Source organism: Camelus ferus, chromosome 13, assembly GCF_009834535.1.
Source record: "Camelus ferus isolate YT-003-E chromosome 13, BCGSAC_Cfer_1.0, whole genome shotgun sequence".
Classification (NCBI taxonomy): domain Eukaryota; kingdom Metazoa; phylum Chordata; class Mammalia; order Artiodactyla; family Camelidae; genus Camelus; species Camelus ferus.
Genome location: NC_045708.1, coordinates 18,120,039 through 18,145,866, shown reverse-complemented (window position 1 = coordinate 18,145,866; position 25,828 = coordinate 18,120,039). Strand labels below are relative to the sequence as shown.

Here is a 25,828-nt window from a genome sequence, read left to right as displayed (position 1 = left end):
TCTGTCTGCAATGTCAGCAGCGATGCACATCTTCTGGCATTAGGATGCCATCCTCTTTTGTTTCGAGGACATGGTGAGAGATGTGAAGAAGTGTTTGTTTCTTTGGGACTGACTGGTGTTAGGTCTCAGCAGACGTTGAGGATTATGGCTTACACTGTGCAGTCTTGAGCACTGGGTCCCGAGTGACAGATGCCCAGGTGGTCCTTACTAAATGACTTTTTGGGTGCTTTTGATATCAGGGGCCCTTTAATGGGCAGGAGTCCCTCTAGCCACTTGTAAGGGGAGCACTGAGCTGTGGTCATGGAGATGTTGTGTCACACTGAACATACCCAACCGTGAGGACTTACCCTTTTATATGTGAGGAGGGCATTTTCAAGAGAAGGTGAAGGTTGAGGGCTGTGCAGACACCCCAGGAGGTGCGCATTCTAAGCACCATCTCTTACATCACCATAGCATTAAAACTAACATCTTAACGTTACCACTAGGCTATGTCGTCATCATCAGTGTCCCCATCGTTCCTAGAACTGGGCACGCCTGCAGTTTTTGCTGTTCAGCAATTACTGTCTTTCTTCTGGCACTCTTACCCTGATCTTGGCCACCTTTCTGCCACTCTCAGCCCCTGTGCTCCCACAGTAGGGGAACATTACTCAGTGGGGCACTTGACCTAGGCCTGGGTCAAAAGCCTATCGCATTTCTCTGGCTACAGTACTTTATTTAAAGACAGACATGTAACTCCGTTACAGCCTATGGGACTGTTGTTGCAATGGCTGAGACAAATCTTCTCTCTCTGCCCTGCTGTGCAAGAACCTGGGAAGACAGAGCCCTGAGAGGACAGCCTGCCCCAGAACGGAGCTGACAGACAGCGGAGACAGTGAAGACCAACCTTGATGAGCAGAGCCTCCGTATGTCGTCCTGTCTGAAGCAAACCTACACATGGTCTTTACACTTGGGTGAGCCAGCCCATTTCGTTTTGGCTTCACCCTCTTGGGTTGATTTTTCAGTCTCTTAGAAAACAAATCAACCAGAAGGAAACACATCATTCTCTCCCAAACCTGGTCACCTTTATCACAGTGCCCATAGCTTGAACATGTGCAGCCTTGGTTTGCCTATCATTTTGACCCATCTCCATACTAATTTCTCAGGTGTGCTGATCACATACCTCCACATTTGTGGTAAAGCTGGCCTGGAGGAGTAGCAGGACTTCTGGTAAGGAGTCAGGAGACCAAAGTTATGGTCTTGACTTTGACATGAACTCACTTTTGGTCTGGAGCAAGTCACTTTCTCTCTCCAGCTTCAGATACTGATCTGTCAAAAGCAGGAAAGTGGATTAGACAGTAGTTCCCCAAAGGTATTCGTTGGGTGCATTCCAGCTGGCTATATATAATTTACTAGGCTGCTTGTTAACAAGACAGATGTCAGGACTCCACCCTTGGAGAACTTGGTTGAATAGAACTGAGGTGGGGTCAAGGAAAGAATAAAACACTAGATCAGACTGATTTTATTGCTATGGGCACCCTTACTAGAGATTCTGGATTTAATGTGTTATCTCTTGCAGCTGAAAGTAGCTCTTGGAGTTGGCTTGTTCAGTTAATTGAACCTAGTACTCAACATGACTTGTATTCAGTGAGGTTGAGATGCCAGCATTCTCCTGGTGAATGTGTCTGACGTCTAAAAAGATAGGGGGGCAGGATATAGCTCAATTGGTAGAGTGCTTGCTTAGCATGCATGAGGTCCTGGGTTCAATTCCCAGTACCTCCATTAAAAAATAAATAAACCTAGTAATTTCCCACGCAAAAAAAAACCAAACAAGAAAAAAATAGGAAAGTTGGAGAAGATTTATTACATGAAATTGCTTATACTCCCTATTCCCACCAAATACATTCTTCAAGAGGGTGCAGAAGAACCTAGGTGTTGAGATAAGCATTAGTGAGAGCAGCATCAGTATCCTTGAAAAATTGTATGGTGGATGTCCTCTACAGTTTGATTGAAAGAGGCACCACTGAGATGGGCTCCCTGATTTCATTGGGGAGGATGGGGTCCTAGAGGAGCAGAGGCCAAGTGGCTGAACTGCCAGAGGCAAGGCAGGGGACTTCACTGTAATGTGCAGCAGGATGAAGTGATAATCAGAATGTTTTGGCTTACAGGGATCTTTGATCAGTGTCCCTAGGAATGAAACAGATGAACAACTTATTAAATATTGAGTTATATAACAGAAAACCCTTCATATCTTATGGCCAAAAGCCTAACTTAAATTGTCCCAATGGAGCATCTCAACCTTTTAGCTAATTTTCATAGCTAAGCCAACTCACAGACCTAAAGTCCTGATTGAATAGGAGGCCAGGTCCCAAGGGAGAACCTTGTAGCGCTGCCATAAGCATATACTGTAAATCTTCCTCCAGGCAAGGAGGAAAGGGAAGGAAATCCAGGCCTTTTACTAATTACTAGACGTTAGCTTTGAATTGATGTTAATTCTGGGAAGCCAAGAATCCACATGTCCGAAACTAACTACTAATCTATCTCCTATTCCCCTAAATCTCTCCCACTACTGCCTTCCTCATCTCAGTTGATTCCTCTCCATCTCAGTGCAATCTTCCAATTGCTGAGGCCAAAAGCTTGGCGTAATCTTGGACACAACTCTTTCTCTTACTTTCCACCTCTCATCCATCAGCAGCATCTGTTGGCTCCATCTTCAGAAGACATCCAGATTTATATCACTTCTGTCCTACTCCATCCTGGTCCAAATTACCACTATCTCTTTCTTGGATTATTGCAATAGTTTCTAAGTTTCCCTTCAACTAACTTCATCCCCAATAGTCTACTCTCAACATAACAGCTTGATCAGTCCTTTTAAAGATATACGTCAATCATGTCACTTCTCTGCTCAACTCCTGGAAAAAGTTTCACTCGCAGTAAAGTCAGCCCTCACTGCTTTTGCAAGGCTTTACATGACCTGGCCCTTTTCGATCTCTGACCTGATCTCCTACTAACCTTGCTCTCACCCACTTTGCCCCAGGTAATTTGGTCTCCTGGCCTGTTCCTTGAGCATGCCAACTAGGTCCACATTAGGGCCTTTGACCCTCTGCTTGGAATGCCCTTCCTCTAGTTCTGTGCTTGATACCTCCTTCATCTACTTCAGGACTTTATTAAAATCCTACCCAGTGAGACCTACCCTGACCTTAGTCAGCCAGCATCTTTCTGCAGCACTCCCAATCTTTTTTTTACTCTGCTCTACTTTTTCTTTGCTTCTTCTTGATTTTTTTTTTAACTTATCACATTCTAACATACTGAACAATTTGCTTATTTGTGCTCACAAATGCCCCCCTACCCCCAACTAGACCACTAGACTGTAAGTTCAGCGAAGGCAAGGATCTCTGTTTGGTTCACTGATATATCCCAAGTGCCTGGAACAGTACTTGGTGCTTAGTGGGTTCTCAATACATTTGTTCCATAAATGAATTTTGAAGAGGATCTGGAAGGACTGTGGAGTGGGCCTGAGGGAGCCTCTTGAGAAGGTGGGTCTTGGCACCAGGGTGTTATAACCTTTGGGCCCCAGAAGGCTTTCCAGAACTATGCAGTTTCCCTTTCTGGTCAGTGAAACATGAGGGGAAGTCTGCTGCAGGGTCCTAGGAAAGGGTTCCTTGCTCACAAGGAGACACTGGAGGAAACGGCCCCTTTCCTCCTCTAGATGTGATTCTTAGAACTACTCTATCATCTTGAGACCATGAGGAGAGCAAGTTTAAGGAAAAAGGTGTGTGTGGGCGGTGGGGGCAAGAGAAGCCATACGTGGATAATCTGGGTCCCTAACTCATCATGTCCCCTCAGGGAAGGGCTCACAGCTCCCATCTGTAGGCAGTGCAGTTAGCTGACTGCCTATGGCTGTCACCTCCTTTGGGTCTGCTTCAGCTGCTGAGAGTCCCCTTCCCCAAAGTCATGTCCTCCTCAGGGTGGCCCATATCTGGCAATTGAAGGAGATGAGGGTGTAAAGCTCTGGCCAAAACAGGACACTGATGGGCAGTACTTGCTCCAAAGCATTGATTGAATCAAAGATCTTGATGGTACTATGTCCCCATTAGGAAGAATGTAGAAGTATAGGAACCAGGGGGTGAAGCAGGAGTGACCTCATTTGCTCTTATTCTAATAACCCCCTGGAGACCTTGCCCAGCCCAGCCACTCTGCAGGGTTAAGGGCCCTGGTCATCAAAGGGGGAGGACGCTTCTGCCAAAAAAAAATTGCATTGAATTATAAGCTATGTCTGCCTCCTGGGTGCTTTGAGCTCTTGAGTACTGGGATCAGTAGTCAGCAAGTGGGGTCACTGTTGCGGTGGGAGTGTTTAACCTGATTATAAATAGGCTGCCATTACACCACGGGGACACAGAGGAGTAAGTGTCGATCTCAGGTGATCTACTTGGGTGCTTCTTGGTGTTCCCTAGCCCAGTTGTAACTGTAAGTGGCCGGGTAAGGTAACCCTGGCTTGAGAAGGCTCCCTGAGGATGAGGGTCTGGATAAAAGCACCATGTGAGTCACTGAGTAGTAAGTAGCCGAGGGTAAGGGGAGCCTGGGATGGGTAGAGGAGGAGGGAGATGAGTCTTAACTGCAGCCCCAAGACCAGCTGCAGTGCTGGGGACTGTAGTTAGTCCCACTAACATTCCTTCCCAAGTTCCCTCAGTGGACTCCTGAAGGAGATGCTCCTTGACTGTGTACGGGGAAGTGGATTTGAGTGCTCCAGGTGGTTTGTGGTGACACCAACTTTCAAGGAAGGGCTTGCTGCCCATCTCTTGCAGCCCACAACCTGCAGAGGAGCCCCGTCACCCAAGGTCACACCCTTCCCAGGGTAGCCTGTATATCTGGTGATGGGAGGAGGTGGAGTATTAAAGGTCTAGCCCTTCCAGCCTAATTCAGAGGCTCCACACCAGATTGGTGGAGCAAGGTTTTGCCAGGCCTGCATCATAGTTTAACTTCTTCCTCTGCCTAAGCCTTGTTCCTCCCCCCTTTTCATCATAGGTGTTGTTCCTCAATAAACACCTTGCACCTCAAACTCTGTCTCAGTGTCTGTTTTCAGAGAACCCAGCCATGACACCAGCAATGTATTACCCTGGGGATATACCCAGCCCCCAGGAACAATTCAGCCTCTCTCCGGCTTCCCTTCAGAGACCCCAAGGCCATCTGAAGGGGGCTTCTGAGCATCTCCTCCAAAACATCTCTTTCTACTCTACCTGAAATTTAGACTCCCTTTCCTACCTCCTCCCTTCAACATTTATTCTATAAACAAATATTAAGCACCCTCTAGTTCCAGAGCATCGATAATGTTTCAATGCCTTTAGAAGAGAATTGAGGATAAATCTTTGGGCCGGAAAAGTGCTAGATCCTGAGTCATCTGCTCCCCTTTGGCTTCCTGAGGTTCCATCCATAATCAGGGAGGCCGCCCTTGCCATCTCCTTACCTAAAAGAGATTGGTCCTCAGGAGATGGGAGCCCAGGCCGTTTTGTTTACTGAGGCACTGTGTAAGCTATGGTCAATCACCCTTTAGAGACTGCCCCTAACAAGAATCTGAGATGAGGTGAGCTTGGCACTGAGGCACAGGCCACAATGAGAATTTTGTTTCCAAATTCTCCCACCCTACCCTACAATGTATACAGGAATCAAGTCCCTGGAATTGAGAGGATGTAAAAATTCTGACTAGGGAGTTTACCCAAAGCCACCCAGAAAGCTCTTCTGCGTTTGAGCAAGGTATTCCAGGCTCATCCACCAGAGGGCAGGTTTCACCCTTCTAGAAGCCTTCCTGATCAGCCTTCACTGGCCGCCTCTCTTCCCAGCACCAATAGCCCAAGGGTCCACACCACTGGCATACCGAGCACTTCAAGGACTTCCTTAGTGCTGCTGTTCTACCTGGTGACCACTCCGATGGTTATTTACCTCGTCACTTGGTGCTTTGTAATACCAGTTAAGAGCAATAATTCATTTATATCTTTGTAGTTTTTGAAATATTTTCACAAACATTTTCGTTTGGTTTGCAAAGCAACTTGGAAAAATAATTTCTTTTTATGACCATTTTTAGAAGAGGTAACCTGGCTCATAGGTTAAGTGGCTCGACCAAAATCACATAGTAAGTTACTACTGCTGCTGTGATCACTAACATCTATTGAGGGCTTGCTGTGTGACATGAGTGATGTTAAGGGTTGATTTATTTGATTCTACAGTAATCAAGACAGTGAAGTAGGAGTTAACAGTGAGGACAGACAACAGACGACCAGAACATATAGAGCCTATTAATTGTATGGTCCAAATCTCACATGTCCTTACTGAATATTTGTTTACTTGATCTATCAATTACTGTTACAAATTTTAACAATTTATGTTAAAATGTTCCACTGTGAAATGGTGGATTTGTCCATTTCGCCCTGTTGTATTTTGAGGCTGTTATTAGTGTATACCAACTCAGAAATGTGCTTTCTCTCTGTGGTGAATTGAACTTTATTATGTAGTGACCCTCTTTATCTCTAGATATTTTTTTTGTCTTACTACACTTATTTTGTTCTTTTTATTTTTGTTTATTTTTTGCCTAATATTTCTTTTTCCAAACTTTGTCAATCTGTATTCTTATGTTTTAGATCTGGCTTTTGTAAACAGAACATTGCTGGATTTGTTCTTTTACTTGGGCTGACACCCATTATCTTTGAACTGGAGAATTTAGCTCATTCACTGAGATTAATATATTTTTATTTATTTTTTCTCTCTTATAATGTGAATTATATCTGTTATACTTTTCCCCTTTTAATTTTCAGAAAACTCATCCAACTTTATTACTCTATATTTTGTGTTCTACAGCTCTCTTAATTTCATACTGTAAACTTCTTAAACATAACAAAATCAAACTCAAAGTACACTCATCATTTTCCAAGATTTAATAGGGGTTCCTCCATTTGTGAATAACATTAGCTAAAAAGCAAGCAAAGAATAAACAATATTTTTATTAAATAAAGTCAAAAGGAAAATCCTATCTTTTTTATTTTTCAAGGGCTCTAATGAAATGTTATTGAAAGAGAGTTCTAGCATCCTAATTTTGTTTCCAAGGTCAGATCTTTTGGGGTTAACCTGAGCCTGCAGGTCACTTTTCTTTAAAACTTCACTACTGCAATCCCTTCTCTTTTTAAAAAAAACTTCCCTTTTTTTGTAGATTGATCTCCCTACCCTTCGCTTCTGCTTGCTTGGAAATTATAGGCTCTGTCTTTTAATGGTTACCTCAGCAATTCTAACCTAATGTCTACAGAGTTTTCTATTTCAATTAACTTATTTTTGAATTTTCAAAAATTGTGTTTGGTTCTTTTTTCAAATGTACTAGTTCTCACAGAGTATCAAGTTTCTCTTTTGTTTCCTTAAAATAGCAAACAGATTTATTTTATGTTGTGTGTCTTATAATTCCAGTATCTTTGAAGGTCTGTTTCTGCCATCTCTCAGTTCTACTTATTCTCCCTCATGGTGCCTTGTTACCTTGTGTGTTTGGTGATTTTTTTTTTTTTTTATCATGAGCTGCTTGTATTACTTATGAATTTGTGGGAATTGAGGCCTGTGCTGGTCTTGAGTTCCTTCAGAGACAATGTGCACGTACTTCTGTCAATAATGTGTTGGTACCACCAGCCTATACCACTTTAAATTCTCTGCTTGAGGATTTTAGCATTACGTAAGTAATGTGATTTGACTTCAGATTTTATGAAAGAGCTGGCTTGTAAGTTATGAATTCTTAGAGGAGAATTTTATTTTCCCTTCTTCCCTAGGCCAAAGTTGATATAGGAAACTTTCATATTCCCTCCCTTCTGAGTGTCAGGGTTTATTTCACATCAACTCTTGCATTGTAGTTATAATCCTTTGCGGTCTCCTATTAAGGGCATACTCCCCTCACTGCAGACACCAACAGCAACTTAAGGAATTCCCAGGGCCACCCTCACTTCAGAGGAGCTAGCTACAAATTCAGGAGTTCCCAGGGCCACCCCCGGTTTCAATAATTTGCTGGAAGGAGACATCCAGGAAAGTGCTATACTGATGATTGCAGTTTTAGTGTAGCAAAAGGATACACATTAAAACCAGACCCACTAGAATTGAAAGCAAAAGCAGAGACACACAAGGGTATAATTTGGGAGGGTTCCAAAAGTGAAGTTTCTGTTATCCTCAAAGACACATTACTCTCCTGGTGTTGAAATGTGACAATACTCAGAGTAATGACAACCAGGAGCGCTCACCTGAGCCTTTGGGGCCCAGAGTTTGAATGGGGGCTTGGTCACATACTATCTGAATGGCTGACCTTCAGTCCAGCCCCCCCTAGAGGTTCAGGTCAATACTGTGAGTCTCCAGTCCCTTCAAAGGTTAGAACTGATGTGGTATGTTCCAAAGCCTTCATTGTAAATCACATTTTTGGAGGAAGGATTAGGGGTGTGTGTGTGTGTGTGTGTGTGTGTGTGTGTGTGTGTATTTATTTTTAATGGAGGCGCTGGGGATTGAACCCAGGACCTCATGCATGCTAAGCACATGCTGTATCACTGAGCTATACCTATCCTCTTCGCCCAGTAAATCACATTGTTAAATCTGCCACGTTGCTCCTTGTCGAATCTGTTCTTTGTTCCCTTTACCTCCTTTTCTGCCTTCTTTTGGATTGAGTAGTTTGGATGATTCCATTTTATGTCCTTTATTGGCTTACTAGCTATATCTCTTTGGTGTTTTGTTTTGTTTTTTGGTAGTTGCTTTAAGGTTTAAAGCATGTACCTTTAACTTATTATAGTTTATTTCAAATTTCATATAACTTCACATAGTTTAAGAACATAATGATGGCGGACTTCCTTTACCCCTCTTCTGGCCTTTGTGTTATTATTGTCCTATATTTAATTCTACATATATCATAAGCCCCACAATACATTGTTATTATTTTTCCTCTTTTAATGAGATTTTAAAGTAAGAAAAGTATTTTGTATTTTGACACGTTTACCATTTCCGTTGCTCTTCATTGCTTTGTCTAAACCCAGATCCATTTGCTGTCATTTTCCTTCTCCCTGAAAGCCTTCTTTTAATATTTCTTGTAGTGTTGGTCTACTGGAGATGCGTTCTTCCAGCTTTTGGACTTCTGAAAAAAGTATTTTATCTTCATTTTTGAAAGATTTTTTTAATCTGGGTGTAAAATTCTAGATTGACAATTTTTTTGATTGATAACTTCTTTATCCTGGAAAAGCAAATGAAACTTGTACTCATATAAATACTGACATTACAAAGTACAGGGAAAGGGGGAAAGGAGAAGGAAACAAAAATCTCTACAAATCCTGCTAATATTGCCTGACCAAACAAGGCCATAATCCTTTGTCCCCTATTCAATCACTTATATAATAAACCACAAATAAAATCTTCTCTGAAAGATACATGGCTCCTCTTTGAGACGGCAGGGAAAAGGGACCGGAAGTTAGGGTAGGAGGCTTTATTCTTTTGGCAGATCCTCTCAGTCATTATAGATATTGCATTTCTGTTAACAAAAAATATATGCTTCTCTGTAAAGCATTAAAAAAATAATCCAAGGATGAGGTAGCTGAGGTCTCAGCTCAAGTATCTCCAAATACATTGTTGTCCATTCCCTGACCTTTCTGCGTGTTACTTCTTGGATGTTTTCTGGATCAGTGCCATTCTGTTTGTGAGCTTCTGTGGTGCAAGCTTTTTTTGTAGGGTCGGATTTCTTCAGAGCCAGATCCCGGGATCCACATGTTCCACTGGTGCTCTAAATGCAGCTGGACATCCTTTACCTCCAGGATGCTGGACTTGCAATGCCAGGCAAGCTGGCAGGCTGCTGTCACCACACTCTTGATAAAAACATCAGCAATCTGCAGCAGCATCTCCTCTACATCTTCATCCAATTGCTCATTAGGATCCACTTCTCTTACTAAGTCTTGTAATTTCTTCTTGGTCAATATCTCATTGTTTTCAGGGCTGAGATGCCCTCCTGTCCCAGGAGTGCCTGGGATCTTTACCACTAGTGCTATTGGCCATGGAGCCTTGTGGAGGGGTGTTAGCTGGTTCCGGTTTTATCAGTGACAAATTGGAGAGGTTGATTAGGGCTGAGGGGCCAAACTGGTTCATAATCTGTTGCGCTTTGGACTTCAGCTCATAGAGCTTATCGAGATCCTGTTTCTTTTTGGAGCTATGAGGACCAAGGCCAATCAAAAGCAGCAGTGTCTATCTCCCCATGATGTGCAGAGACTGCCCCAGTGAATCATTAGTCTCAGCAGCCGGTCCTGACTATTTGTTTTCTTTAAGTATTTAAAAGATGTTGTCCCACTGTCTTTTGGCCTGCATTATTTCCAACAAATCTGTCATTAAATTTTTTCCTTTGTATGCAAGGCAACTTTTTCCTCTGGCTCCATTTAAGATTTTATCATTGATTTTAAGTAACTGATACACCCTGGTGTAGTTTTCTTGTTCTTGGGCTTGCTGAGCTTCTTGGATCTCTGAGTTTATAACTGTCATCAAATTTAAGAAAAGTTTTAACCATTATTACTTCAGATATTTTCTCTGTCTCCAACTCTCGCCTCTCTTTCTGGGACCACAGTGGTACATGGGCCACTTGATGTCTCACAGCTCACTAATGCTGGATTCTTTTTTTTTTCCCCAGTCTTTTCTCTTTTCTGTTTTATTTTGTTTTGGGAGGGAGGTAATTAGGTTTATTTATTTATTCATTTTTAGAGGAGATACTGGGGATTGAACCCAGGACCTTGTGCATGCTAAGGATGTTCTCTACCACTGAGCTAAACCTTCCCCATTCTCTGTTTTATTTTGTATAGCTTATATTGATATGTCTTCAAGGTCCCTAATATTTTCTTCTATAATATAAAATTTCTGTGTATTTTTCATCTCAGTAATTACATTTTTTATCTCTCAAGGTTCATTTTGGAATACATATATTCCATACCTTCTTTCCTTACCATGCTCATGCTTTCCTCTGCCTTTAAATATACATATGAAGTATATTTAACCTCCGTGTATACTATTCTATTATCTGTTATTTCTGAGGTCTGTTTCCATTGGTTCTTCTGTTCATTGTGGGTTGTATTTTCCTGCTTTCTTTGCATACCTAATACTTTTTAATTAGATGGTAGACATTGTGAAGTTTACGTTACTGAGGACTGAAATTTTTTGTACTCCTTTAGGTAATTTTGAGCTTTCTCCTAGCACATTAAGTTTCTTAGGGGGAAAAATTATCCTTTCAAGACTTACTTTTAAGCTTTGCTAGCCTAGGACTAATTTGGCCTCACTCTTGATGTGTGTACTTCCGTGATGTATTAGGTCTTTCCATTCTGGCTAGTGGGAACAGCAATGATCCTTGGCCCTGTGTGAGCTCAGAGAGTTGTTCCACCTGATCCTTTCAGATAGTTTCTCCTGCTCTCCGGCAGTTTCCTCACAAGCACGTACTGATCAGTGCTCAGCCAGTGTCTTAAAAAAAACTTTCTGCAAATGCCTGGAGTTCTTTCTCTGTTCAGCTCCCTCTCCCCAATGAATTCTAGTTGGCCTGAACTTCCTGAACTCTGAATGCTGTATCCTCAACTCAAGGAGATTGCAGCCTGAAGATTCTCTCCAGGAAGTAGGCTGGGGCAATCACAGGACTTACTTCATTTGATTCCCTTCTCTCAGGGGTCACTGTCCTGCACTGCTAGTTGTCCAGTGTCTGGCATTTTAGTCATTTAAGGCAGGAAGACAAATCTAGGCCCTGCCACTCTCTAATGGTCAGAAGCAGAAGCAGAAGTTTTCATTTTGTGTTTTTTTAACCTTCCTAAGTTAAAATTCTAATGTGGGTTGGAGTTGAAAACCACTATAGTTTCACTCTATTCTTGATATTGGAGTTTTGGTCAGTATTGACATGCTTTTCTCTCGCCCTCTTGCAGCTGTGCTTCTGCTGTCACCTCTCAAATCATACTGGTTAAATCACACTCTCCCCGCTTTATACCCAAAGCTAGGAGAAATGGCATGACATTCTAGTATTTAGTACTTATGAGTACTCTCCAAATTTCCAGGCTTGGTAATCTATGTCAGAGAGACAGCAGAAATCCTGAATTGCTATTGATCATGTTATCAGCAAACAGAAAGAGGAAAGAAAATTGGGCTAAGGAGATTATTAATTAAGAACTATACCTATGGAGGGTACAAGGTAAAGAACCAGGCAGGACACTATAGTGATGGAATGTAAGATATTTTTCAAATATTGTGGAAAAATATAATCTAAATTAAATAACAAACAAACAAACAAACTTGCTCTCTATCAGGGGTGTAAATTAGCAGTAGAGGTGGCTCAGAGTCAATCTCTGAGTCCTCCAAAGAGAATCAGAAGCAATGATTTGTTGAGTGTGCCGTGCATTTCTACATGCATCTCATTTCATCGTCACAGTGCTCTGGTACCATCTCTATTTTATACATGTGGGAAGCTATGGATTTGAGAGGTTAGGGAACTCATGAAAGTCACATAGCTAGTAATAGAAAAGTAGTGTCTGATTTCAAAGTCTGTCTCCTTTCCCTTTCTGCCTCTGACAATAGTTGTCACCGTAGTCTCCAGCCCCAATGCATATTTGTTTAAATTATAGTTTTACTGAAGTATAGATAACTAGAGAACAGTGTAAGAATTGTGAATCCAGCTTGATGAATTTTCACAATGTAATCATACTCATCTAACCAGCACCAGGTTAAGAAACAAAACAGTGCAAGTACCCTACAAGTCTCCTCACATACGGCCCATTTTCTCCTCATGTATGACTCAAGAGCTTTAGCACAGAGGTACTCAGTGGGAGACTATAGCTCAGGGTCCCTTAACACGGGGTCGATGTGAGGGTCGATAAATCCCCTAAAATTACAGGCAAACATTTTCCTGAGGAGAGGATGTAGTGCCTTCATCAGATTCTCCCAGAGGGGAGAAGGATCAGAGTTACAACTGAACATTGGCTCCTGGGGAATCCATTTTTTCATTCAACATAACATCAAAATCAGAACACAGTAACAGCAATGAGACAGTAACCAACTGAGAACTTAATATGCAAGACACTTTATGTGTGTTATAGCTGACCCTTACAAAACCCCTGAAATGTAAGTATCATCTCTATTTTATAGACATGTAAACTGAGGCTCAGGATGAAGTGACTTGCCCAACTCCATACATTAATTATGTAGGTGTTGGTGAAAGCTAGTTGGTGAACACTAGCATTCAATATGAGACCTGTTACACCAAAGCCTTTGCTTCTGCTGTAAGACCACAGTGCCTTTGGTAATATTAAGTTGCCTAACCTCTGCTCAGAACAAGCTAAGCTTGAAATACCAGGGCTGAACAGGAAATGAAAGAGTGAAGTCAAAAGCCTAGGCATCTTTTTTTTTTTAAACATTCCCTTTGAACCAATGACAATTGCAAAAGGGAAAGTACTGCCTTTAAAAGATGCACTTTGCCCTCAAGAGGTGTGGCCCTGAGAGGTGTGGCTGGGAGGTTTTCTCAAGTGGGAGTTATTATCTAACCACAAACCAACTGTCTATCATTACACTGCACTTTAGAGGACATCTATGATTGGTCGACTAAGAGGGCAACATTTGAATTTAAAGAAAAGACCAAAACAACCAAGGTCATTACTTCAGTGAGAAAGATAAAGATTTGTTAGAGAAGACTCAGACTGGAGACAGAGATTAGGCACTAAAACCCTGTGTTAAGGTAAAATCTTTACCTTACTAACTGGGATTAAATTACTGTTAATTTCATCAAGAAGTCAGCCCCTATTTTAAGTAAAACTCACTGAAAAGATATGTAAAAACCATGTGAAAGTGCTTTGTAAACTGCAAAGGATTACAAAAAGGCTAGTAAATACAAGTATTTATAGTTTTAAGATTAAAATTTAAAAAGTAATCTCTAAATACACAGCAAAATTTACCTGTCTGCAAAGGCTATACAGGAGGTGGCAGAGTCAGAAGCAGCCGCAATTCCTGATGCCTACTTTCCTACTCATCATTAGATCACATGTAGGGTTAATGTTTTGTATCTTCCATTTTCCCTCTGCTGTTTCACTGTACCACTAAGCACACTGCATCCTCAGTACTTTATTCTGGAGAAGGCATACATAACAAAACCTATAAAAGAAAACAAAAAAGTGGCTCAGATGACTTTTTTTATAGAAAAGAAACCACGGTCTCAAGTTATAGATTGAAAAATTGCATCCTTAGTACATTTACTATACTTCATTCTGAGTCTGGGATGCATTCTCAGCTTAATGAGATAGAAGGAAAAAAGGAAAAAAAATCATTTATTTCAGGCACTACAAGTTCTTCTAATACAGCAAGATTGTAAGCATGAAAATTTAGAGAACTTGAAATTCTGAAACACCTGTAATTCAATCTTTTCCTCAGCAACAGCTTGTATTATATATAGGTTTCACTTAACACATAAGGCTGAAAATGACAGTTTCACATTTTATACGCTCTATTTTATATTCATGAAGTAAAGCACTACAGAACTTCTCAGAGAGCCACCAAAGCAGCAATGTAGAATTTTCAGCGTTTTTGTTGAAACTCACTTTATTAAAAAAAAAAGTCATGAACAATAAATTACAATCATTTCCCCCTTTTATAAATTCTTCATAAAATATATTTGACAATTTTAAAAGAAAATTTCAGAAGTTGCTTTCATTTTTGAAGTGCTGATGACTTATTTTTTGACCATTTTGTCATGCTGGTGAATTATTTGTAGCTGCTACAATAGTTTGATTGATAAACATTTTACAGTTAAAAACAACAACAACAAAGAGGAAGAAACAGACCAGCAGAAAGAACTATTCAGTGTGCTATTTATCTGACACTTAACACTTACTTCATCATAATGACAAAGTATCCCTTAGCACCAAAAATCTACAAAGAACCCCATCTTTCTAAGTGACAACTAGTGCAAAATAACATTCTAGGAACTAACTGTACAACCCCATATTTTAACTGGCCACAGCTGCCTATAAGCTTATTTGAAATATTTGGTCTTTTTTCAATTAAGACAAATTTCATAAAAATGCTACAAACCATGGCAAGAGACTCTATGAGGACTAATTATTGAGTACCTATTATGGGCAAGGCACTGTGCACAAATTCTTGCTTTAATTTTTCCTCTAGCAAATATCCAGGAATTTCCAAATATCACTAATCATCTTTTATTTCTTACTCCTGGTTGGAAAAGACCTGTGGCTATACACCATTTTAAATTGTCATTTTATCAACTGACCTTTAGTGCTGAGCACACAGTAGGTACTTAATAAATACCTCCTAACTGAAAAAACAAATAAAGACAAAGAATTTAACTATCATTTTGCTTGGTATCATAGGTTATTTTAGAACACAAGGACTTGAGAAAATTTCAGAAAAAACTTCCTGATCACCTCACAGTCTTACTGCCAATGAAAGAAAGAATTCTACTTCACAGGTAAACTTTCAAAATAAATTATAATCATTAACTATTTTAAATGAAGCTGGACAAAAAATATGTATTTCAGAAACCATGACATGTAGATATTTAAAGAGCAAATGAAGCATTGGCATACCGTCACCTAAATCATCATGAACCTCTGCTGAAGTGCTGTTATTGAAGAGACATTATAATGACACTTTTTATTTCCAGTAACTCAATCTCCTTGGCCAGATCTATGTTATAATAATTTGATCTACAGGGTCAATTATCATGAAATTTCAGTATATTTCCATCTCTAATTTCCAAAAGAATTCTTACATTTATTAGCTTGAAAGTGATGTTGAAAAGCATATTTTTTTATTTAAAAGATTTTATTGAAAATAAAATCTTTCAGTCTGAATTTTAAACTTCCAAACCAAGTAATGCATAGTTCAGAAATTTTATGTACTGCAATTTTTTTTGTGTGCTTTTTTACCTTCTACAGTCCCCTTAACACATTTTAAATAAGGAAAATTTATGATAGCAATATTCCAAAAGTTGTGGAAGTTCCAAAAAGCTCAGGAGACTATGGAGACTATCAATGATTTCAATATTCTTTTTTTTTGTTTTTTTACTTTTGACCAAAGATTCTAGTGCTTTATAAAGATTAACCTATACACAATGGTCTCAAACTATTAACAACCTTAAAGGTTAATGTTCTGTTTTAGGAAAACTTTCTTCTTTTAGATTTGAACTATCTGCATTTACAGGAAAACAAATTGTAGACAACCTATATATAGGTTTAAAATCAAAGTGACTTCAAGAAGAATAATGGTCTATTAGTTCTTGACAAAGACCATACCAAGTGATTGTATAGAATTGATAACTTTTCTATTTGAAAGATATAACTGATGCCACAATATTTTACCCATTTGCCAAACTGTATAGATATCATCTCCCAGTTTAGAAAAAGGTGATCAACATTGAATACAACTATATCACTACCATTACTCTGTCAAATTAGACAAGAGAAAACAGCATTAGTGCCAAAAAGAAAGGAATTCCAGTGACTAAACAAAAGACCATTCGGGCAGGCAATGTGAGGGTAGAGCTCATTTGGTTTCTTCGACTTTATGCTGAGGCCTAGACAAAGCCTTGAAATAAAAAATTAATGTATCAAGTACTAGAGTTATATATAGCAAAGTTTTCAGAAACAGAAGACTCCTGCGTCCAGATTTATAACAGATTGAGATTGCAGATGCTCAAGTGCAGACATGTCCCAGTTCAGTGGCTTAATTGGTTAATTGCATGCTTGGTTACCTAAACAAGGTATGACTGAATCATGGATGTCCTTGCCAACCTGCCAGTACATGACTGCATGGCTAATTCAACTCCTGCAGCTATAGGGCACTGGAGAGCTCAAGCATACTTCAGCAGCTTTGGATCACTTAATTTTACTTATGTTTAATCAGATAATTTTAGACTCTCCAAAATTATGCCTTAAAAAAAAGCTGTATAATATTACAAAAATAAAAAAATTAGTATGATTTCATTAGAGGGAGGGGCAGGGTAGGAAGATGAGGGAAGGTTCTTTTATTTTTCATCACTGATTTCACCAGCAAATCTCAAAAACCCAAACCTACATCAAATAATTTAAACAGAAGTGGCATTTTTTTCATATGGAATGCAAAATGCACACATTCACATACCTACATATACATAAATATATACATATATGTTTCCTTTACAAAGCTTCAAAGGTTGCATTACCAGCATGCAAACCTCTTTTTCCATGGAAATTCCTAATACTGACAAGGAATGTCTAAAATACTTAGAGACATATTTCCAGAAAACTGGACTCTCTTCTTTTCTTGGCTCTTAGAGAATTTTCCTGCCAAACTTCTACCAATGACCATTTAAAAAAATTTACACCCACATTGGTAATACACATTTAAAACGTATTAACAAAATGGCCAGCTTGGACTTAAGAAAAATGAGAGAAAAAAAAAATCCCACAATAAAGTCTTAACCCTTAGATGGTGGAGTTTAGCTTTTTATATTCTTTTTCAGCCACATTATGTTGCATCACTGTTAAAACAGAAGCAGCATATCATCCAAGATATTTGCAAATAATATATGTGTCACGTCTCCCAGCTGCTATCTTTAAATGCAATTTGTACTAATCTGAGTTCTAGTTCAAAAGCATCTGGACGATCCTGAGGGTTTGCAGCCAGCATTTCCTTAATCAGTTGTTTCATTCGCCCATTCATAGTTTTTTTCTTCACAGGAATGAGAAGTTCCATTTTGGGATTTTCCAGAAGCGCCTCCCCAACAGGCACAATCTCAGTTCCTTGTTTTACATAACTCCCCAAGAGTTCCTTCTTTGTCTCTGTGTCTATGAATGTGATCCTTTCCAGCATTGCCCAGATGATAATCCCCAGAGCAAAGATGTCAGCTTTTGCTGTATAATGTCCCTCCCACACTTCAGGAGCCATGTAGAAATCTGTTCCACATGCTGTAGAAAGGAAACACTTGTTTACACTGACAGGTTCTTCTGGGTTCTGCCCAGATGCTGAACAAACTTTACTTAGGCCAAAATCAGCCACTTTTAGTGTGGGTTCCAAGTCACTGGTATCCAACCTGCTTTGAGAAATCAGGATGTTATCAGGCTTTAGATCTCGATGGATTATCTGGTTTTTATGTAAGAAAGCCAGGGCACTGCTCAGCTGAAGCATGAAGCTGGTGTTAGTTTTACGATTGGGTTTCCTGGACAATAGATACTCATTCATATCTCCTCCGTCACAAAAATCCATCACAAACCACAAGTAATAGGCGCTTCTGGGATCAAAGGCAATTTCTCCTTTTAATGAAGTCTCTACAAGCTATAAGAAGGAAGAAAAACCATATTGTAATAATCTGCTCAGTTTATACAGTTCAGCTATAGAGAAAGAGTTACTGGTTAAGTTAGTCTCTAATTTTAAAAGGAAATTTCATGAATATTTATTCAGTCAGTGCATTTTATTTTAAACTTCAGTGCTTCAAACTGTCAATCTGCCCCTAACAAATACACCTAATCTCCAAGTCGACAGGTAAAAACTTATTTCAAAATAGCTTTATTTTGAAAAGTGTCCAACTGGCTATACATGCATGTGTCAATGGAGCTGAACTCTAACGATCTAGCTAATAGCTTCCTGAAAAGATCAAAGTTTCAGCAGCTAGACCTGGGAGACTGCCAGCTGGGGTATAAACATCAATTAGGAAATTCTATTCCATGAAACTGCCTGAAATCTACTCCTTGCTCATTGCACATACGCTACCAACATAATCTGGAAAAATGATCAAGGAGCAACTAGTTGTTACAGAAATAAAGTGCTCCTGTAGTCACTGATAAAAAATAAAGACTGACATCATTACTTCATAAACTTCTACAAGCAAAATACAAATATGTTGGTTATCTCCATCACTAAATGGCTTCTCAGAACCAATTTATAAAAATCATATATGCATTTTGATATACAAATTCAAACCTGAATTTGAATACAAGTATTTCTTTGATACAAGCTGCAAATCTAGAATAAACTACTGTTTTATTTGTATCATTATCTAATTATAACTCTCCTACTATGTGAAATTCAAGAGTATTAATTACCTCACTGAACATGAACTACCATTCTAAAATACAGGCATACAGTGTTTTGAAAGCATTTGCCCTATGGTGTCCTTTTCAGACTCAAGAGTTGAACAGAAACTCAGTAGGGAAGGTGAAGAGTTATTGAAGAGGGAGTGAACCGCTAATTTTAAGTGTATATCTACTAGTATTCTCTTTTGTCATTTTGGTGGGCAGGGGCAAGGAACACCTCTCCATGTCACCTTCCTCCTACAGCAAACAGCCATAACTGCAATGGTTTGCAGATGTCTTTTTTGCGTGCATTTTCCTTGTTGCCTGTTTGCCATTGAGACACCAAAAGAAAGAACAGAAAGGTCCGGATCACACAATTATTTTACCAGATGCACTGTTACTAATATGATGAGATTAAAGACTAGCACCATCACTCTTTCTTCATTTCTTCTCTTCTTCTGTCTTCATTCTCAAAAGCAAACTTCCTAAATAATTTTGAGCAATGCAGAGTCTCATCATTCAAATAATGATTTAGAATAAAGTCAGACGGTATATATTTTAGGCTTGACAAGTCACATAAGGTCTCTTCCATATTCTTCTTCTTTTTCTTCTTCTCTTAAAAAATGTAAAAACTATTTTTAGCATCCAGGCTATACAAAAACAGGCTGAGGGCCATAGTTTGAGGACCCCTGGTTGAGAGCTACAGAAATACACAGCCCAATCTGCTTATTTTCAAGTGTAGAGAATGTTAGCCATTGGTTCTCTTGTCTAAAATCCTTTAATAGCTCCCCTGTTCTCTTAGGATATAGTCTAAGCTGTTTAACATGTGCTGTGGGACCCTGTGTGCTCTGATCCCTGCTTCTTTCTATCCTCATCTAAAACAACTCTCCCTGTACACTGCAGTCTTACTATCTTCTTTCAATTCTTAGAACGCTTCATGCTTTTTACTTCTAGACATTTGTATGTACAGTTCTTTCTGCCTGGGAACCTTTCTCACTGACTCACCTGGCTAACTCCAGTTCACCCCACAAGTTTCAGCTGAAACAGTTCATAATTCCTGAACCTAGGGATTATGACAGGTTCCCTACTATATGCACCTATACCATCCTGTACTTTTCATTCTTGACAAGTTATTACAAGTACACAGACTGGCCACTAAGTTCCTATGCATAAGATATGTCCTCTTTCAATTTTTGCTTTACAATTCTTCTAGATGAGGTTTTTAGCTATGAGGAACTAACTGAATAATTCCAAATGAGAACAAGGAAGATATCCAGAAAAACATGGAGAAAAAAAAAATTCGTGTAAAAGAATGGAGAAGACCATGTGTAGGGGCTGTGTGGTCACACTACAGATTTGTCTTTATTAGATGTAAATATTGGTTGCCTTTACTAGTGTAAATTTAGAGAAGGCACTTGTTAATGTGTTGATGAATGTCTGGTTAACTAAATAAATCCATACAAAAGACAACTTTTAATAGAGCTACCTATTACTGACTATTTCCTATGTGCCAATTATTGTATCTGCATCACTTTTAATTTAGACAACTCCCATGGAAGGTAGAAATTATCATTCCTTACATATGAAGATATAGGTGCTGGGAAAAGTTGGGTTATTTATCCAAGGTCATACAGCCAGCAAAAAGAACCACAGGTGAAACACAAGTCTACTGGGCTTTAAAAAGATGAAAGAGATTACTAAACAAAAAGGGGCTGTAGATTAAAACAAAAAATCACTGAATCAAGTCTGAAAGTACTTGAAATCTTAAAGTCTTGAAAGATTAGCTAACTAATGCCTAGTTACCATGACGGTTGCTTGATGTGGACTCAAGAATACCATCAACACTAAGTCATATGTTTATGTACTTGCATGTGTAATCTGAAAGAGATTACACATTTTAGTATCTAAAACTCAATGCAAAGTCCAGCAACGGTCTATCCCTTTTTAGGAGGGAGTATAGTAAGAATGTTTCTGATATTTCCTATCCTTGCAAGTTACATAATAAGCACTTGTAGAAAAATAAACAATAAATAGAGGCTAAATGGTTGTGTCTTATAGTCCCTGTCTTAAGACTTCAGGTTATAGCATGCTAAACTTGCAGTATAAACTAGGTTCTCAAGACTGATATTTGTTCACCATTCAATGAAACTTTCAAGTTTCTACTTACACAGATTAATGTGTTTGTTTTCTTTGTTGTTTCTAGTCCAAAAGCATTTGTTGTTTTAAAACAGACTTTTGTACCCTGATGGTGAATTCTGAATTTAGACACACTCATGGAAAGTTGTTTCCTGTTCCAAGAATGACTGGACTTAAGAAATTATGCTCTGGCCTTTAGCTAGCTATGTCTTAAGTATCTTTTCTCTTTATCAAGTATGGAGCTACTAGAGATTTTGATCTACGGCAGAAGCCAATCTAAAAAAAAAAAAGCTTTTCTGTTTTCTTATGTTAATGCTTTCTCCAGGTCTACAGAAGAGTAATTTGGAGGCAAGTGAACAATTTAGAGGTTAAGAAAGCACAAGTTTTAGCTGTCAGATGTTTAGCTCCCAATTCTGCCACTTGCTAGCTATATGATTTTGGATAGATTCATTATCGATTCTAAACCTCAGTTTCATTTGTAATGATGATAATAATAGTATTTTTCTCATAAGATTGTTCTGAGCAACTGCCTTTAAAGCACTTAGCCCAGAGCACAGAACAAGTAGGAACCCAAATAGTAAGCTATTAGTACTGTTAATAACATTCAGGTGCTAAGCCACACACTCCATGAAAATTAACTGGAACTGCATAGTTAAGAAATAAAATAACCCCCTAAAAAAGCAGAGGCTTATGTTCAAGCCAGTGATACATAAAGAAATGTTCAATTACCTATGGGTGCTGCTATTGGTTGTGGAGTTTTTCCCTTTCTTCTGCCTTCAGTTCCAAAAAAACTGATTTCAAATAAGTGAACTAATTAGATTCTAGTCTCAATCAGTTCTCTAGCTCCTATGTTGCCCCATTCCTAAGCAGATTGGCAAGTATCATGGCATAACAGGTGGCTTTGTTATTTTTAGGTATTTGCATCACAGGTTTAAATAAAACCTTGCTTTAAAGCAAACATCTACTCAATTCTTGGCAGACCCCATCTACTCCTAACTGTATAAACACCTGCGTTTAAAAGTAAAGTTCGTCTGACTCATTTCTCTTACTGCTGACCAATGCTATGGTCAAATTATTACTATTTCCCATTCAACCACACATACCTGTAAATAAAGGGAAGAATTAGAGCCATGGGACATCTTTTGCACCATTCCATCTTTTTGCAGGATGCATTCCTCCAAGTGAATCACATTTGGATGTTGGCTCTTGATACTGCTTAGTGCCCAGAACTCACGCAGGGCTAGTTCAACATTTTCAGGCGCATGGCATCGAATTTTCTTCACTGCCACCCGTGCAGAGGTCTTTCTGATGACTGCTTCATACACAACACCGTAACTACCTCGGCCTACCTCCCGTATTAGATCGTACTTTGGCTGGCTACTCACCATCTTCAAGGTCAAGGTTTCTGGAAAAATCAACAAAGTACTCTGTTGAAATTAATATACCTATTGGCTTGTATTCCTTCTTATATACAATTTAGTTGCCAACTGTCTCACTGTTTGCAGTGCTTGAGCAATATTTGCTATGCCTTGGGCAAATCTAAATATTTTAATAATAATAGTAAAGCAGCTAACATGTAGTACTTACCATGTATCATGAACTGTTCCAAACACTTTATAATATTAAGTTCATTTAATCCTAACAATATGATGAGGTAGATACTATTATGGTCATTTTATAGTCGAGGAAACTAAAGCACAGAGAGTTTAAGCAATATGGCCAAGGTCAAACAGCTAGTAACTAGTGGACCTGGGATTTGAAACCAGGCCATCTAGCTCTGACATCCTTAATTTTAACCACTACACTATACTGCCTCTTACATGAACTGCTTCAAAACATCACTGCTAAAACCAAAAAAATTCAGTACTCTTATTTACTGATCATGAAAAAACAAACAAAACTCCAGCTTCTCCTGAAAGCTGACACACACATAAAAGGTCATAAACATGGCAAAATGAAAAACAAACTCACACAGTTAGAAGTACAAACACCTGGCTTATGTTTAGGGACTAAAAGTGAACCAGATCACATATAGAAGTGAAAATGTGTAGTTGCTTTTATTATTTAAAACAGTCAAACTGTATATGTTCTTATTTTAATTTTGCTGTTGTTATTTCTTTATTTCTCGCAAAATAGATGAAGTTTATGGAGAAAAATGTTCCTTTAAAGATAAAGTAAGTTACCTAGAATATGGTTATCTTTCTGTTGTTTCGACAATAGCTATTTAGGTCTAGGTCATTTTTTTGCCAACAAAAACTGTCCTACATATTAAGAGGCTCTCTGGAGTTCATATTAAGTTCTTTGGAATTCAACTTGATGAATCATTTAAAGACAGGGGCAAAGGCCCTACATAGAAATGCTCACGTATTGAATCAAGAAACTCTCAAGCGTGCCTCTTCCCTTTACGAAGAATGTCAAAATTTTAATGAGCTTCGGGAAAAAATTCTCATCTGTAGATTGCCACCATGGGCAAGAAAAGTAACCTGAAATTGTACAATTTTTAATATTGTACAGTTAGGGGAATAAAAAGGTACCGACACCAGAGCCTGAGAAATTGGGACCAGCTACTTTAAGTCCGTAGGATAGATTTAATAAAGAAAATGAAAGTTTCTGAGGCTGCTTCTTAGTCCCACTTCCTCTAACTGGACACCCACTCTTCGAATTCCTGCTGTATTTCCTAGCGTCTGATTTCCTGTCACAGAATCCTCTGCCCCAAATATGCAAGTGGACATTCTTTCCTGTTCTCCGTGGATCTCCAATTACTACCTATCTTAAAGTGGCTCGTGTCTTTGAAGCTGTCCCATATCGCCCTACAAAGAACACCTGAATAAAGTGGAGGAGAGGTGTTTATGAAATCCATAAGATCTTGAATGAAAACACTGCACGGTGATGCGTCCCGTGCGAACCTGGGTGACTTAACGACTTGCAACCCCCGGGCCCTCGTGCCTGTCAGGCGAACCCAGCGCTCGGACGTGGGCCCGCCAGGCCGTACACCTGCTGGCGCCCGGGAAGGGCCAGTCCTGGGCAGAGGTGTTGCCGGACGCGGCGGCTCAGGGCCCCGCTCATTGGACAAGTATCAGGCCCTCCCCCTCCTCGGCTGCTTCCAGATGAAACCCGGAGGGGATCCTCCCGAGGCCCTTCACCCCGAGGAGCCAGTCCTGCAACTGCCCCGACTCCTCGGGGGCCGGCGGCTGACGCCCGGGGCCTGGGGAGGAGGCCACAGGCAGACGAGGAGGCCGCAGCTGCGGCCGGTGGCCTGAGGCTCAGGGGGCCTTCCTTAGGATGACTCCGCTGACAGCTCTGTGACAGGCCCCCTGGCGCGGGAGGCACATGCAGAGCCTTCAGCTCTGCAGCAAGGCCTCTCTGCCAGGCCGAGGAGCCAGATTTACCTCAGGGTAGCCGCCGCCGCTTCTCCCTCTCACGGGCTCTGCAGGCCGCCATTATCGGGCAGCTCGCGCCTCCGCCGCAGCGGCCTCCAGTCAGAGGCCTGCGCGCGCCCCCGTGGTGCGCGCGGACACACCCCCTTACGCCGCGCGGCCCCGCCCCCCTCCGGCTTTCCGTAGTGAGAGTCGGGACGCCAAGCGCTAGTCCTATTGGGCGCGCGCCCCGCGCTCCGCTGGCCTCATCCCGGCTCCTATGGCTTTCAGGAGCCGGGAGTCGCGGAAGGGGTGCGCGCTCTGGAAGGCACCACTCGTGTCCCTCCCCGTAGGGGTGGCCGGGCTCGGGCGGCCGGAGGCCACTCCACGCCTGGGGCTCGGTCGCCCTGAAAATGTAGCGGGCGCGCGAGGCCGGCGGCCCCGGAGTAGTCCCCATCAGCAGGTCGGGGCCTGGGGGTGCGCGCGTTCGGCGCGGCCTTCCGCCCCTGCCCCGCCCCCATTCTCGACCTACCGAGCTGCGGGCAGGTGTGCGGGGTCGCTGGGGTGGATCGCCTGGTGCATCTTCCTCGGCGCGGGCCTGGGATGCTCGCGGGATGCGGGCCTCTACCGCAGGCCCGCGGGGAGGCACGGCCAGAGATGGGAGGCCTGGCGTCCGCCCTCCGGGAGGGAGGCTGCACCTTTTGTCAGAGTCACTGAGCCATGTTTGCTGGCGGTGCAGTTGCCGCGGCGGCGGTGGCGGCGGCGGCGCGGGGCTGGGTGCGATCATCTGGGAAGACGCCGTCCCCTGCCCGGCCAGCGCGGTGGTATCTCCCTTAAAGAAGCCGGCGCCTCATTGTTCAGGGCCCCGGCCGCCGGGAGTATGGGTGCCCTGCCCGGCAGGGGGAGGAAGGTGCCGCTGCACTCTCAGGCTCCTCGGGGAGAGTCGGGATGCCCCCGGCGCGCGGCGAGAGGCGGAGGTTTGAGACGGCTAGGGCCGGGATTGACAGGGAGGACAGCCGTTCTCAGGGCCCGACGGTCAGTCTGAGTCATAGAGGCACCCGACAGCTGTCAGCGGATCCAAAGACGCGTTCGCTTGACAGCCAGCCCAGGACTGTCAGTTGCTCAGAGACCCGGACCAATCGGTCATTCAGTTAGTTACACAGATCAGTATGCATCCGCCAGATGTCCTTTCCTTCACGATTTATTCAGCACCTGCTATTTGTCAATAAAGTGGTTGGTCCTCCTCCCAGTGCTGTATAAAGCATGATGTGCAAAGAATCCCTGTTACTACTCTCAAGGATC

The 25,828-nt window shown here is 41.1% G+C and overlaps 1 protein-coding gene and 1 pseudogene across 1 annotated transcript; both read right to left on the bottom strand.

Moving 5' to 3' along the window:
* Nucleotides 1-9,179: 9,179 nt before the first annotated feature.
* LOC116656665 lies at nt 9,180-22,410 on the bottom strand (annotated as a pseudogene).
* On the bottom strand, nt 14,274-25,559 carry PDIK1L (PDLIM1 interacting kinase 1 like). The gene is given in 4 exon segments (XM_032495557.1): nt 14,274-18,297; nt 22,274-22,575; nt 25,059-25,202; nt 25,205-25,559. Coding segments are annotated over 4 exon segments (1,296 nt in total). The 5' UTR covers nt 25,314-25,559; the 3' UTR covers nt 14,274-17,556.
* Between the last annotated feature and the right edge of the window lie 269 nt (nt 25,560-25,828).